This window comes from Trichomycterus rosablanca, chromosome 9 (assembly GCF_030014385.1).
Source record: "Trichomycterus rosablanca isolate fTriRos1 chromosome 9, fTriRos1.hap1, whole genome shotgun sequence".
In the NCBI taxonomy this organism is placed as follows: Eukaryota; Metazoa; Chordata; class Actinopteri; order Siluriformes; family Trichomycteridae; genus Trichomycterus; species Trichomycterus rosablanca.
In genome coordinates, this window is record NC_085996.1 from 18,486,965 (window position 1) to 18,501,060 (window position 14,096).

At 39.6% G+C, this 14,096-nt stretch overlaps 1 protein-coding gene across 5 annotated transcripts in view; it reads right to left on the reverse strand.

Annotated features, from left to right (window-relative positions):
• Positions 1–14,096, reverse strand: part of LOC134320568 (costars family protein ABRACL) — a 170,723-nt gene that overhangs the window by 86,008 nt on the left and 70,619 nt on the right. For all 5 annotated transcript variants that reach the window (XM_063002022.1, XM_063002020.1, XM_063002021.1 and 2 more), the window contains exon 4: positions 12,033–12,199. In XM_063002022.1, coding sequence (XP_062858092.1) covers positions 12,033–12,199 — 167 coding nt within the window. The remainder of the gene's footprint in view (positions 1–12,032; positions 12,200–14,096) is intronic.

Below are 14,096 nucleotides of genomic sequence, written 5' to 3' on the forward strand. Positions count from 1 at the left end.
ACATTTGTTTGTTTTTTATTATTTAATTGTTTCATTTTTAATGTTATAAATAATATTTTTTATTTATTTTATAATTTTTCTGCTGCTCCTTCAAGGTCTAGATTTCAGTGTTGACAGATCTAGAATTTTATATTGAAATTATAATTTAATTTGTTAAACACAGATAAAGTTGCACTTTAAATTTTATGTTAAATGTTTGTATGGTGCTGTTAAACATGCCAAAAATGCTGCAAAATGTTCTGTGTGTAAAAGTTAAAATAAAAACCAGTTTTGCATAAGTGTGATGTTGTAGGTTCTGTATTTATTCCTTTAGTATATTTGTTTCACAGTCTGAGCATTGTTATTTAGATAGCTAGTTTAACCATGATGCATTAAGATGTGTATTATTACTGCTTAGTTGTTTGAGAGGAGAAATGACGGTATCGGATTGGTATGGTTATTGGCAGATACTCAATTTGCAGTATCGGTATCAGACATAAAAAAGTGGTATCGAGCCAGACCTAATAACAAGCAAATGAATTGGTAACAGGTGAAGGAATCATGACTGGCTATAAAAGGAGGATCTAGCAGATGCTCAGTCTTTTTAAGCATTGATAGGTTGTGTTTCACCACTTTGTACTAAAATTCAAGAGAGAATTGTCAATCAGTTTAAAAGCAATAATTTAGGTTATTCACCATCTACCATATATAATATTGTGTATAGATTCAGGAAAGCCAGAGAAATCTCAGATCATTAAAGCAAGGGCTGACACACTTGTTGAATGTGCGTGACTTTTGAGACCTCGGACAGTATTGCATAAGAAACTGTTCCGCTACTGTGATAAATGTACCCACACGGGCTTGGGAGTACTTCGGAAAATCCTTTTTAACACAGTCGGACAAAACTGCTGTAGCAGTGCATGTGCATGATGTTTTTAATGTGATTATCTGTTAACAAATAATGTTTTTACTTTCTAATGTTAGAAGAGAATACAGTATCATGTTTAATGTGTTTATCAAACTAACAAAACTAACAAAAATAGCATAATAATAAACAATCATTGGTTATTTTGGCTGTAAATAAATTAAAACTGGTCATAAAACAGAAGAAGGTGCACCTCTCATGTCAGCATGGGGGTTTTTAGCCACATTTTGATTAAACATTTTAAAAGCAAAAAGAAAGGTCAGCTCTAGAAGTGTCTGTGAAAAGAATTTCATGTGACAGCCCAAGTTTCCGATCTTCCCATTACCAGTATATAACATAAAGCCAACACAGCTTAGCATAACATCACAATACACCCAGTATCTAAACGCTGCTACCATTATGTGGCTTAAGGGAAGCCTACAGAGCATGGCATCTGTCCTTGTCTAACAACACCAACACCACCCTGTGCAGGAGATAAGAAATGAGGGGTGGCAAGTTCCTGTTTCTCACCCTGTCTCTTTTCACTTTAAGAAAAGCAAAGCCAGTAAGAGGCCCTCTTGCACAAGGTCAAGGGGCAAGGGAGCGCTGCCATTGGTCGCTCTTCCACACGCCCCCTAAGTTCAGCTTTCCCTCCCACCACCACCACGGCATGAGGGCTCCAAATAAAAACAAAGAAGGCCAGAATCCTGACTGACACACCAGAGAATTCAAGTTGATCCCAGACGTTTTTTTATTCTGTTCTGGGTCAAGTCAGTTGATGCTTAAAATGACACCTTCAAAATAGTGGGGTTTGTCTGTGGGAATTTGTGCCCATTCAGTCAAAAGAGCATTTGTATAGCTGGGCACTGATGTTGGTCAAGAAAGTCTATATTGATGCTCCATTTCATCCCAAAGCTGTGCAGTGGGGATGAGGTCAGAGCTCTGTGCAGGCCACTGGAGTTTCTTTAAAGCAAGCTTTTCTTGATTTGTGCACAGGGACAGTCTTTGATGAGCAAAGATGATCAGAGGATCTCCAGTTTGTCAACAAATGCATGAGAAAATGATTGAAATATTTAAAAACAATGTACCTTAAAGAAAGATTGGAAGGGATTTGCATATTTCTCCCTCTATAGTGCATAATATCATTAAACCATTTAGGAAATCAGGAGGAATTTCAGAGCGTAAAGACCAAGGGCACAAGCTTAAGCCTGTGATCTTCGATCCCTCAGACTTTTAATAAAATATATTATACTATACACCAGTTTATTTTGACCTTACAATCTGATTGATTAAGAAGCAATCAGATTGGTATTTGTGATAACAGCGCTGATTTTTCACACTAAAACTGTATCACTCCACTGATGCGTTGCCAAGTAACGAGTGGTGCGTTTCCAAGCTTTAAGCACACGAATGTTGTTGGACCTGTTCTTATACAAAACGAGAAATAGATCTAATGGACAACCTTAATGGATGACCCACACTAGCTGACAAATAAAGGTGATGTGCACTCCTAAGTGCAGAACATGACCCAGTACACAGTCCACAGATTAACATGTGCAAATAACGCAATAACACTAATGAACAATTTTATAATTCATAATGAATTTAACATTTTGTTTTTGTCCTTTCATCTTTGAACTTTGTGTTTTAAATGATCGGTAAGTGATAGTGTTATATATAAACCGGATGCCTTTTGGAGACGGCTGGGGAATTGTTACTGTTGCATAGCAACAACTCATTTGTTGTGGAACTACTTTTTTGTGGAAGGTATTTTCAGCATTAAAGCATATTCTGTATGAAAATCAGTGCTTCTTTGATTAATTTTGTGCCTTTATTTTGTAAAACCTGTTGTACAAAATCAACAGAACATGAGAGGGAGTTAGTTATTGTAAATAACATCATGGATGTGATTCGGTTGCTGGCACAAAACTGAAGGCTGTATACACTGTAAGTAAAAGTCTATACATTTGAATTACATTTGGCTCACAGCAGCTGATTTAGGTTTAAAATAAGCCGTACTATTAGCAATTCCAGCTGTAGACTGTCGACACACTTATGGCAGCTCTGGGGTTTAAGGAGCTCCAGCAAGCCCTTATTGCATAGTGATTCATTTCCCACAAAACTGCCGAAAACATCTCACACTCCTTCCGCTTCATCAGTCCTTCAGCTCATTGGTTGAAGCTACAGTAACTGTGCCGATGACTGGAGATTTAGTAGCAAGGCTGTGCACCATATGCTACAAGAACGATGGTGTTTATGTTAGAGCATCCATAGTGAGGCCTGTTTAAAAGATCACAACCATGACCTGCATCAGATTTTGCTTTAGAGAAACGCTGGACCACAAAAACATGATTTTAAATGGGGCAGCCTTATGTGGACTGTACGGCTAATGCTGATTATACTGACCTGGTCTCATTCTCTCTCTCATTCTCTCTCTCTCTCTCTCTCTCTCTCACACACACACACACACACACACACCCCTGTGTTGCACCAGCTTCAAGATACCAATCACATGGCAAACGCCATCAATACAGCCGAGAACTAGGGCCAATCTCAAAGCACATCTGAGCAAGGAAAACATTCTTTAACAGAAATGTACAGAAAATAATTAGTACAATAAGAAACTAATTAATTAACGACTGAAAACTGCACGATTCTTCAAAGTTGACATGGAAAAAAAAACATCATAGGGATGACGTACATCTCCTCATAGTCTCTACATTTACTTGCCTTATTTACAGTTTAGTTACAATGCTTGTGATATTTTAAACTTAATCTATTTGAACTTGATCTATCCGCACTTTCAGTTAATATCACTGCTGCAGGGTGTGAATGCCCAGTTGAAACTAAATAAACTGTGACATATGAGGTTCTGAAAGCGCTGTAATTGTTTGCATGGTCACACTGCTGATGGAAGCTTGTGACAGATCAGACAGAGTCATGACTGCTGCATTGTTGCATTTTCCCATTTGCCAAACATCTTAAAAAAACATCGTTTTGACTTTTATTTTGGTATTATTTCTGAGCTGGGTGTGAGATGTGAGAGCATCTTTAATAAACTCAACCGCAGATGTCACGCCTGCACAATCTAACCTGCACCGTTTCATTAAGTCACGCGTTTTATGCCGCTCAGGTGGCGCAGTGGTAAAAACACACGCTGGAACCAGAGCTGGGATCTCAAATACATCGTATCGAATCTCAGCTCTGCCTGCCAACTGGGCTGAGCAGCCACATAAACAACGATTGGCCTGTTGTTCAGATAGGGGTGGGATATTAAAGCCGGATAGGGACTCTCTCATAACTAATGCACTTACGACCTCTGCAGGCTGATTGATGGCGCCTGCACAGAGACTGGAAAAGAGTGCTGTCAGGGTGTGTCTCTCCGTACACAGTGCTGATTCGCATTGCACTCGTCAAAGTGTAGGTGACAAAATGCATACGGCTGCTGCCTACGTGTCGGAGGGGGCGTGAGTTAGCTTCGTTCTCCTCAATCAGAGCGGGAATCGGCATTGGTGGAGAGAAAGCATGACGCAATCGAGTAATTGGACGCGCTAAAATGGAGAAAAGGAAAGAAAATGACAAAAAAAAAAAAAAATCTTCTTAAGGCTTCTTAATGCCACCAGCAAAATTTACAGTCAAGAACATTTAAGACCACTTGCTTTTAAAACACACAGAAAGCACCTTAACTGAAAGCCGTTTTTCCTCAGAAGTAACTTCCTTGCTCAGAAGATAAGTGTTTCTGTTATAAAAATATCCATTCTAAAGCTGCGGCATAGCCAAAACAATTCATTTAAGTTGAGGGGTGTGATGATTTAAACATGTACTCAGTGTTTGAAATACATTTATTCTACCGCTTCATCTTTTTTTAAAAGATGAGCTCCTGAAGAAGATGCTCTATCAATAACTTTTATCTTTACTGGAATCTACTCTAAACTTCAAGAGGGATTTCTTGGGAAAAGCCCACAACTCTTTCATCACTAGGAATCTTTATGAATACGACCCCCGAAGTCACTAGTACTTTTTATCTCTTCAAGGTCCTTTTAGGTTCCTTCTGGTAAATGTTTAACCTCCAACTTGCCACTAATTCAGAGCTAAAAATCATTTGCAGTGCTCAGATGGCACATATTTGCTGGGGTTCCTTAGTAAAATATTATGCAAAACGGGGTAAAGTGCAGAACAATGGTAAAACATTCATTATTATGTAAAATAAGTATTCATAAAGTAAGTAATTAGTCTTGCTTACAAAAAAAGAAACCTACAAAATCCAGATGTTTTTTTTCCTGCATAATAAGTGATTTAATAGCAAAATGTGATATTTTTTGTTTTTCTCTGCTTGATAAGGGATTTAACAAGAACAAACATTCACATAAAATATTTTTGTTAATCAGCTATGAAAAATTCAAATAAAATTAACTGAATTGTCTGAAGTAAAATTAACAATAAGAACATGCTACAGATAAAAAATAAAAGATCCTGGGCTGCTCAGGTGGAACAGCAATAAAAATACACTAGCACACCAGAGCTGGGATTTCGAATACATCATATCAAATCTCAGCTCTGTCACCCTGCTGGGCTGCTATATGAACAACGTTTGGCTGTTGTTCATACAGGGTTAGGGAACCGGATGGGGACCTCATAAATGGTGCAATTACAACCTCTGCTGGCTGGTTGATGGCGTCTGCACAGAGTAGAGGAATAATGCTGATCAGGGTGTGTCTCTCTGTGCACAGGGCTGATTCGCATATTAACTCGGCTGGTGCAGGTAAAAAAAATGCACTCGGCTACTGCACACGTATCAGAGGGGATGTGTGTCAGTTCGCTCTCCTCAATCAGGGGCGGGGGTCAGCACCAGTAGAGAGGAAGCATAATGCAATTGGGTCAATTTTGGACACGCTAAAAATCGGGAGAAAAAGCATAAAAAAAGTTTCTCATTAAATATGACATCCAAGATAAAAAAATAAAGCTTTTTAATGCAGCCAGCAAAATTTACAATCAAGAACATTTAAGACCACTTGTTTTTAAAACACAGAAAGCACCTTAACTGAAAGCCGTTTTTCCTCCTTGCTCAGAAGATAAGTGTTTCTGTTATGAAAATATTCATTCTAAAAATGCGGCATAGCCAAAACAATTCATCTGAGTTGAGGGGTGTGATGATGATGAGGTGAAGTGGCGACTACAAGCTTCATTTACGTTAGCTTACATGTAAGTTCAGACACTAAAGGTCTTATAAACATGCACAGAAATGTAGTGACTACAAAGTCATGTACTTATGATTAAAATGATGTTTTTTAAATTTAAATGAAATGCAACATGAGAGCTGCACATTTACAGGGGTTGGACAAAATAACTGAAACACCTGGTTTTAGACCAAAATAATTTATTAGTATGGTGTAGGGCCTCCTTTTGCGGCCAATACAGCGTCAATTCGTCTTGGAAATGACATATACAAGTCCTGCACAGTGGTCAGAGGGATTTTAAGCCATTCTTCTTGCAGGATAGTGGCCAGGTCACTACGTGATGCTGGTGGAGGAAAACGTTTCCTGACTCGCTTCTCCAAAACACCCCAAAGTGGCTCAATAATATTTAGATCTGGTGACTGTGCAGGCCATGGGAGATGTTCAACTTCACTTTCATGTTCATCAAACCAATCTTTCACCAGTCTTGCTGTGTGTATTGGTGCATTGTCATCCTGATACACGGCACCGCCATTGGATGCACATGGTCCTCCAGAATGGTTCGGTAGTCCTTGGCAGTGACGCCGTGCTCATCTAGCACAAGTATTGGGCCAAGGGAATGCCATGATATGGCAGCCCAAACCATCACTGATCCACCCCCATGCTTCACTCTGGGCATGCAACAGTCTGGGTGGTACGCTTCTTTGGGGCTTCTCCACACCGTAACTGTCCCGGATGTGGGGAAAACAGTAAAGGTGGACTCATCAGAGAACAATACATGTTTCACATTGTCCACAGCCCAAGATTTGCGCTCCTTGCACCATTGAAACCGACGTTTGGCATTGGCACGAGTGACCAAAGGTTTGGCTATAGCAGCCCGGCCGTGTATATTGACCCTGTGGAGCTCCCGACGGACAGTTCTGGTGGAAACAGGAGAGTTGAGGTGCACATTTAATTCTGCCGTGATTTGGGCAGCCGTGGTTTTATGTTTTTTGGATACAATCCGGGTTAGCACCCGAACATCCCTTTCAGACAGCTTCCTCTTGCGTCCACAGTTAATCCTGTTGGATGTGGTTTGTCCTTCTTGGTGGTATGCTGACATTACCCTGGATACCGTGGCTCTTGATACATCACAAAGACTTGCTGTCTTGGTCACAGATGCGCCAGCAAGACGTGCACCAACAATTTGTCCTCTTTTGAACTCTGGTATGTCACCCATAATGTTGTGTGCATTGCAATATTTTGAGCAAAACTGTGCTCTTACCCTGCTAATTGAACCTTCACACTCTGCTCTTACTGGTGCAATGTGCAATTAATGATGATTGGCCACCAGACTGGTCCAATTTAGCCATGAAACCTCCCACACTAAATTGACAGGTGTTTCAGTTATTTTGTCCAACCCCTGTACCTTCATATTTAGAAAAAAACATGGTGCATATTTGTTTTGAATGAAATTACTAAGAAAGGTGAGGGGGGGCATTCCACCTGCACCCTGCAACAGCCTGTTTCTGTTGTATTGTGTCTGTTTGAACACTAAACGCAAAACAAAACAACTAACTACTCCAAGTCATTCAAATAAAACACGGACTGACCATTAAAAAATAAAATTTGATCTTATCTGATTCTGATTCCACATCCCCAATTTAGACTAAAGAGAGGGTTAATAACAAACTCAATTGCAAAGTCTGGACAGTAGGAAAAACTTAATTAAAAAAGTATGATAATTTGCAAATCCTTTCGGATCTGTATTAAATTAAAACAGTACGACGACATATATTTCATGTTTCAACTAATTAAACACAACTGGCCAATGGACATAAGGGCATCGCTTATTTTCTTTGAAAAAAAAATCTCTTATTCTTTATATTACACTTAGCTACTTAAAGTCATGGGTCTCTGATGATGTGTCAGACATTTTTTTCTACATTTTCCCCCTTTATCTCCCAATCTAGTCATTTCCAATTCCCGATTGTAACTATGCTGCCGCTTGTACAACCCTTGATTTGATCAAGTAAAGTCGGATCATCACACACACCCCCTCAGACACGTGTCCAGTCTGTGGCTGCTAAGTATCACCTGCCAGTGTTGGGTGTCACACAAGAGCCATACAGTGTTGAAAGCCATGCTAGGCTCCATGTAAAGCCCCCTTCCACCCGGATCAGTCTCGGAGATCGCATATTGGAGAGGCAGTGGGAGGAGACCTGTTCAACCTTCCATCCCTCAAACATTGCCTCTGTGTCAGCTGTGTTTGTGTAGAGCCCCGGTCAAGTCAGTGGCTTTGGTGAGAACTCACAAGTCTATTGTAAAAGCGCTATATAAATAAAGTTGACTTGACTTGACAAGTTCAAAACACATTGGTGTGCTAAGGCAATAGACCCCGGCACCATCTGATCGCCCTTCACCAAGTATTTTTAATGAAGGACAAGTTTGAACTGCAGGCAGGCTAGTCTGGCCTCTGCACTGTTATAACACATGCAAAATGTAGCTTGGCATCGTGTTTCTGAACCAAGCAGGGATGCTCCGGACATTGATTAGATGGCAGAATCTGTTGCTCCAAAATAAGTTTGTACACCTCAGCATTAGCTGTGCTTATACAGATGTGCAAGTCACCCATAAAAGTCACCTATGAACAAAAAAACATTTTAATCATGTGTACGTGACTTTGTAGTCACCACACTCCTGTGTGTGTTTCTAAGACCTTTAGTGTCTGAACTTACATGTAAGCAAACGTAAATGAACAACACAAGTGGATGGTGTCACATGGAGCATGGCTTTACTCACCGCACCCACCACTTGTAATTGATAAAAAGCAACCATAACGGAAGTGGTGCAAGCGGCAGTGGAAGTACAAAGGGGTACTGGAAATGACTAGATTGGGTGCAAAAAAGAAACATACGCAAAAAATAAATCAATAGTGTGCGCACATTTTGAGTAAATAAATGAAATGTAAGTGTTTTAAAAGACAAAACAGGATTGGCTGAATGCTTGTTTCCCCCCCTACAGAATCTCAAGGTGAGATATAAGCTTTACAATTAAAAACCATGTATTTACAACATTATACAACCAATGTCAAAGCAACACTTGAACTGACAGCGTGACCTGTGTTTATTCAGCTGAACTTAAACCAAGCAATCTGACTGAATTTATGATTTATGATCTTTTTTATGCTGTGCTGTAAAGTGCTGGGGAAGCAGTATTAAAAAAGAAATATAAAACGCGGCTGAACAAACTGATCAGCCGTGCTGGGGCAGTGGTCAGCATTGAGCTGGAATCTCTGGTGACTCTGGCTGAAAGAAGGACCCTAAGCAAACTTCACTCCATCATGGACAATGAGAACCACCCCCTGCACACAGTTATCATAAAATAGAGAAGTATGTTCAGTGACAGACTGCTGTCAATGAGCTGCTCCACGGTCAGATTAAAAAGGTCCTTTGTCCCCAGAGCCATTAGGCTCTATAACTCCAGCATCCGAGTACAGCGGGTGTTAGCTAAGGACTGAGGGCCCTACATGTAGCCATGTATGTATGTGTATATACAGGTATATATGTGTACTTAAGTATATTCATACACATGTGTATGTATGTTGATGTATATATATATATATTTATATATATAGATATGGCTACATTGGCCCAATTGAATGTGCAATACTTGTCACTTATCACTTTACTATTTAATATTTAATGTATATTTAATCTGTACTGTGTACTTTATACTTGGAACTGCACCTTCCTGCACTTTTAATTCCATTTGTTTATTTACACTCAATCCATCCTTACCATTAATAACTGCTCTGTAGTTATGCAATATATGTAAAACTCAGGTTACTTTTAATCTTGGTTATGTTTGTGCTGTTTTCTTCGAATTTTTATAGTGTGTATTTGATGTATAATGCTACTGGGACTTTAATTTCCTTTGGGATCAATAAAGTATCTGTCTGTCTGTCTGTCTGTCTGTCTGTCTGTCTGTCTGTCTGTCTGTCTGTCTATCTGCCTATCTGTCTGTCTGTCTGTCTATCTGCCTATCTGCCTATCTGTCTATCTATCTAATCTATTTGCATTGAGGAATACATAATTCATTTATCAGCCTAGTGAATTAATATTGAAACTGAACATTTACAAGAATTTAGAGGAACCTTAGCATTCATCAAGCACCAAACTCCAATAAACCCTGGAGCCTCTCTTCTGTTCTTGTGGATCATTTAGGTAGGCCAGAATAAAACATTAATTTGTGACTGATTCAAAGTACACCAAGTGATATTTCCGATAGCAAAGTGTATTTGGGGGATTGGGGTGACTCCAGTTTACAAAAATAATGATGTGTAATTTAACAGTTATTTATTGTTTAGCACTGACTCAGTGTTTAAAATTATTATCAACGTTTTTTTTATTTTGGACTGGTCACAAACTACAAGGTTACATAGAAATATAACAAAGACGAACAACAAAAGCATTATTTATCTAACCATCATCTAGAATGTAAGTAAGATTAGTTGTTGATGTTGTCCTGCTAACAGACTGGACACTTGAAACTGTATCCATCTATATACGACTTACATATAAGAAATATTTTGGGAAGGGCTTATATTTGTTGTACTACTGCACTAACAATGCAAGTTAATCTGAAATACACCTCCAACTATCAGAAGTGTGCCGCTTAGCCATGGATACTGCAAACAAAAAATCTGACAACAAATAGTTCTGATAAATGGCAGGACAAACAGATTTGATAAAATTTACATGAAGCAGGAAGACGCTTTAGCTGCAACACTGCTTTGAAACACAAAGTCGGGTAGGAGTGTCTAATAGAGTGGACACGGTATTTAAAAACTCCAGCAGCACTGCTGTGTCTGATTCACTCATACCACCACCACCACATCATTGTCACTGCAGTGCTGAGAATGATCCGCCACCCAAATAATACCTGCTCTGTGGTGGTCCAGTGGGGGTCCTGACCATTGAAGAACAGCATGAAAGGGGGCTAACAAAGCATGCAGAGAAACAGATGGACTACAGTCAGTAATTGTAGAACTACAAAGTGCTTCTATATGGTAAGTGGAGCTGATAAAATGGACAGTGAGTGTAGAAACAAGGAGGTGGTTTTAATGTTGTGACTGATCAGTGTATAAGCTGTGAGGTTGGCTGGTGTTGCATAATTGAAAAAGAAAAAAACAGGGTCAAGTTTTCAACCACGAATACAGATTACTAGTGTTTTATTAAAATGCACTGCTTCTAAAAGAAATAATGTTGAAAATAGCTGCTATAGCAAGACTGTAGTTTCCACCAATCACAATAAAAGTCATGAGATCAGCAGGCTTTATGTTTTGTGTGTGTTTTTTTTCCCAAACATTGATCTGCTTGGTTCAATCACTTAATGATCACTGGTCTAAAATGTCAGCATGTAGGGTGGAAGTTTTTTTTTTTTTTAAGGTTCAGCTGAAGCATAAAACATAAGGACATTTCACAGGTAGTACTTCAAACGGCAAACATCTTAAAAATGTATCACTAAAGTGTGTGAAACTAAAAGAACAGCCACAGTATTGTCTCTTATCAACCTAAGACTTTTTGACTTCTGATTGGAGAGTTCTGATTGGTTACTTATTAAAACAAACAAAGGCCAAAAAAATAAGCACTTGCTTCTAACACACCTAGTCCTATACAAAAACTCACACTGGTTCCAAAAGGGGAAACTGGTTAACCACTTTAGAGCTCATTTTTCTTTATAATGTGACATCACTTAGCACACAAAAACATTTTTTTACTTCTTGGATTGTCAGGGGGAGGTTTAATAATATTATTTAATAAAGGTATAAGTAACTGTGGAGAACTCAATCATGCACGGCAATCGTGGCTGAATGCAAATGGACTCCTAATTGCGTTCTTCAACGTTTCAATGGTCCACTTACCTGATCCAGTCTGAATGTGGGTTGAAGTGGACTGCTACAGGAGTTGAGAGATTTGGCATTAGCTACTTACCCTGCTCTCGGCGTTTGATCTGCTGGATCTGATCCACCGTGCTCTTGAGGATGTGGCATTTGTCTGGCTTTACACTGAGGCTGGCCAGGTCACCCATGTTAGCCGAAAGCAGCTCTGCCAGCTGGTCGATGTATCGGCATTCCAGCTCCCGCCACCGCTTTTCCACACTGCTCCACCAAAGAACAATAAAAAAAGGAAAATAAACGCTTCAAAATAAAATGTCATTTGACATTATTCACATTAAATGAAAAGCTTTTTAAAACACAGAAAGGTTTGAAATGCAAGGTCAACATTTTAAAAAGAAACAAACATTTGTTACATTCAGCAGAAGCTTTTATTTAAAGCTACTCACAACTGTGACCAAATACAATGTAAGTAAGAGTTACTGGCCTAGCTGGGAGGCACAACAGTGGTTATTTGGTGGTGGTAAACCAGCAACCTTCTAGTTAATAAGACCATAGCAAAAACACTAAGATGACACTTCCCTTTGTGTGTCCCTGTTATCTATTTTCACACGACAGGTAGTGTAACATTTACTTACCACGTGGGGGAGGGGGTTGGTGTTAATTTAAATAATGTAAAAGGTGGGATAGCAATGCATTATAACATGTTAATTCCAGCTATGCATCGATTTCAGAATGCAGTATCTAACAATGCGCCTTGCCACACATGACAAAGAGAATTCAAGGTGTTGACTTCCAAATTCCCCGGATCTCGATTCAATCGAGCATCTGTAAAATATGATGGACAACCAAGTGTATTAAATCACATGACTTAATGGATCTGGTGCTAATGTCATCTTCACAGCTGTTGTGAAGTCCATGCCTTGACACGTCAGAGCTGTTTTAGTGACACGGGAGGATCTACACATTATGCAACATTATTGTTCCGGCTGATCAGAGCAACTAAGAAATGTGAAAACTAAATCCCTACCTCAGGTGGGAAAACACATTGCTCGGTTTAATGCACAGTAACACCACGCAAGTGGCTGGTGGGGCACCAAACACACACAATTGGATGTGTCTGAGAGAAAACAGGTCGACAGGGTTTCTCTTTATTGTCGCTGCATCGATGGGGTCTAGTCTGTACTCTGCTGTCTGGTTGGGTGGTAGCACTGCTCACACAGAGCATAGCATGACTGTATGCAGTACAGCTGTCTGTGAGAATCCACCGCTAGATGGTGTAGAGCAGGGGTGCCCAAATAATTCCTTATAAGGGGCCAAAATTAAATTTCTGTGAAGGGCCACGGGCCAAAACTTAAAGGTTATGTTGTTTTAATATAAAACATTGATTGAAAAAAAGACTTTTTTTTTTTGCATTTTAATTTAAAAGACTACAGAAGTGTAAAAATAGTAACAGCACCACCTATAATTATGAAAAAATATTCAAGCTGCCAACTGTTTTAAATGTTCGTTTATCCAATGCCACTGCCTCACACACTCCATGATTAACAGCCTCACTCGTGTCATCATAGATTACTTGATGTCTGCTGACAGGAGCTCCACAGCGCCCCTCTCTCCTGTCTCATGTAAAATTGTGGTCAGCTAATGAATTGCAGCTAGCGTTATCGGCAGTTAAACACCTGTTGAAAGAAATTCCCAGCTACTGACAAAAGTAGGCACTACTTTGATCTAAGCGAGGCGGGCCAAAAGAAAGAGGCGGCGGGCCAAGTTTGGCCCGCGGGCCCCAAATTGGGCAGCCCTGGTGTAGAGAAACGACTGGTGAATGCATGTAATAGAGAGTCTACAACTCTTCTTGGGGGCTCTGCGATTGGGTACTTGACTAGTAATCGGAAGGTTGCCAAATTGCCACTTTTGGGCCATTAAAGAAAGGCTCTTAACCCTTAACTGCTTGTACATTGTCACAGTTATTTGTCATTTGTCACATTTGTCAGAAAAGTGTTAAAAAGAGGACCTGCAATGGGTAATAGAAGATGATTTTTTTGTTCGGTATTATTTCTTTACATGGCACAGCAAGTGTGTCATTTCATTGCAAACTACATACAAACAGACCACCATAATCCTTTACCTGCCTTTACTGTGCACTAGGGATGTCCCGATCCGA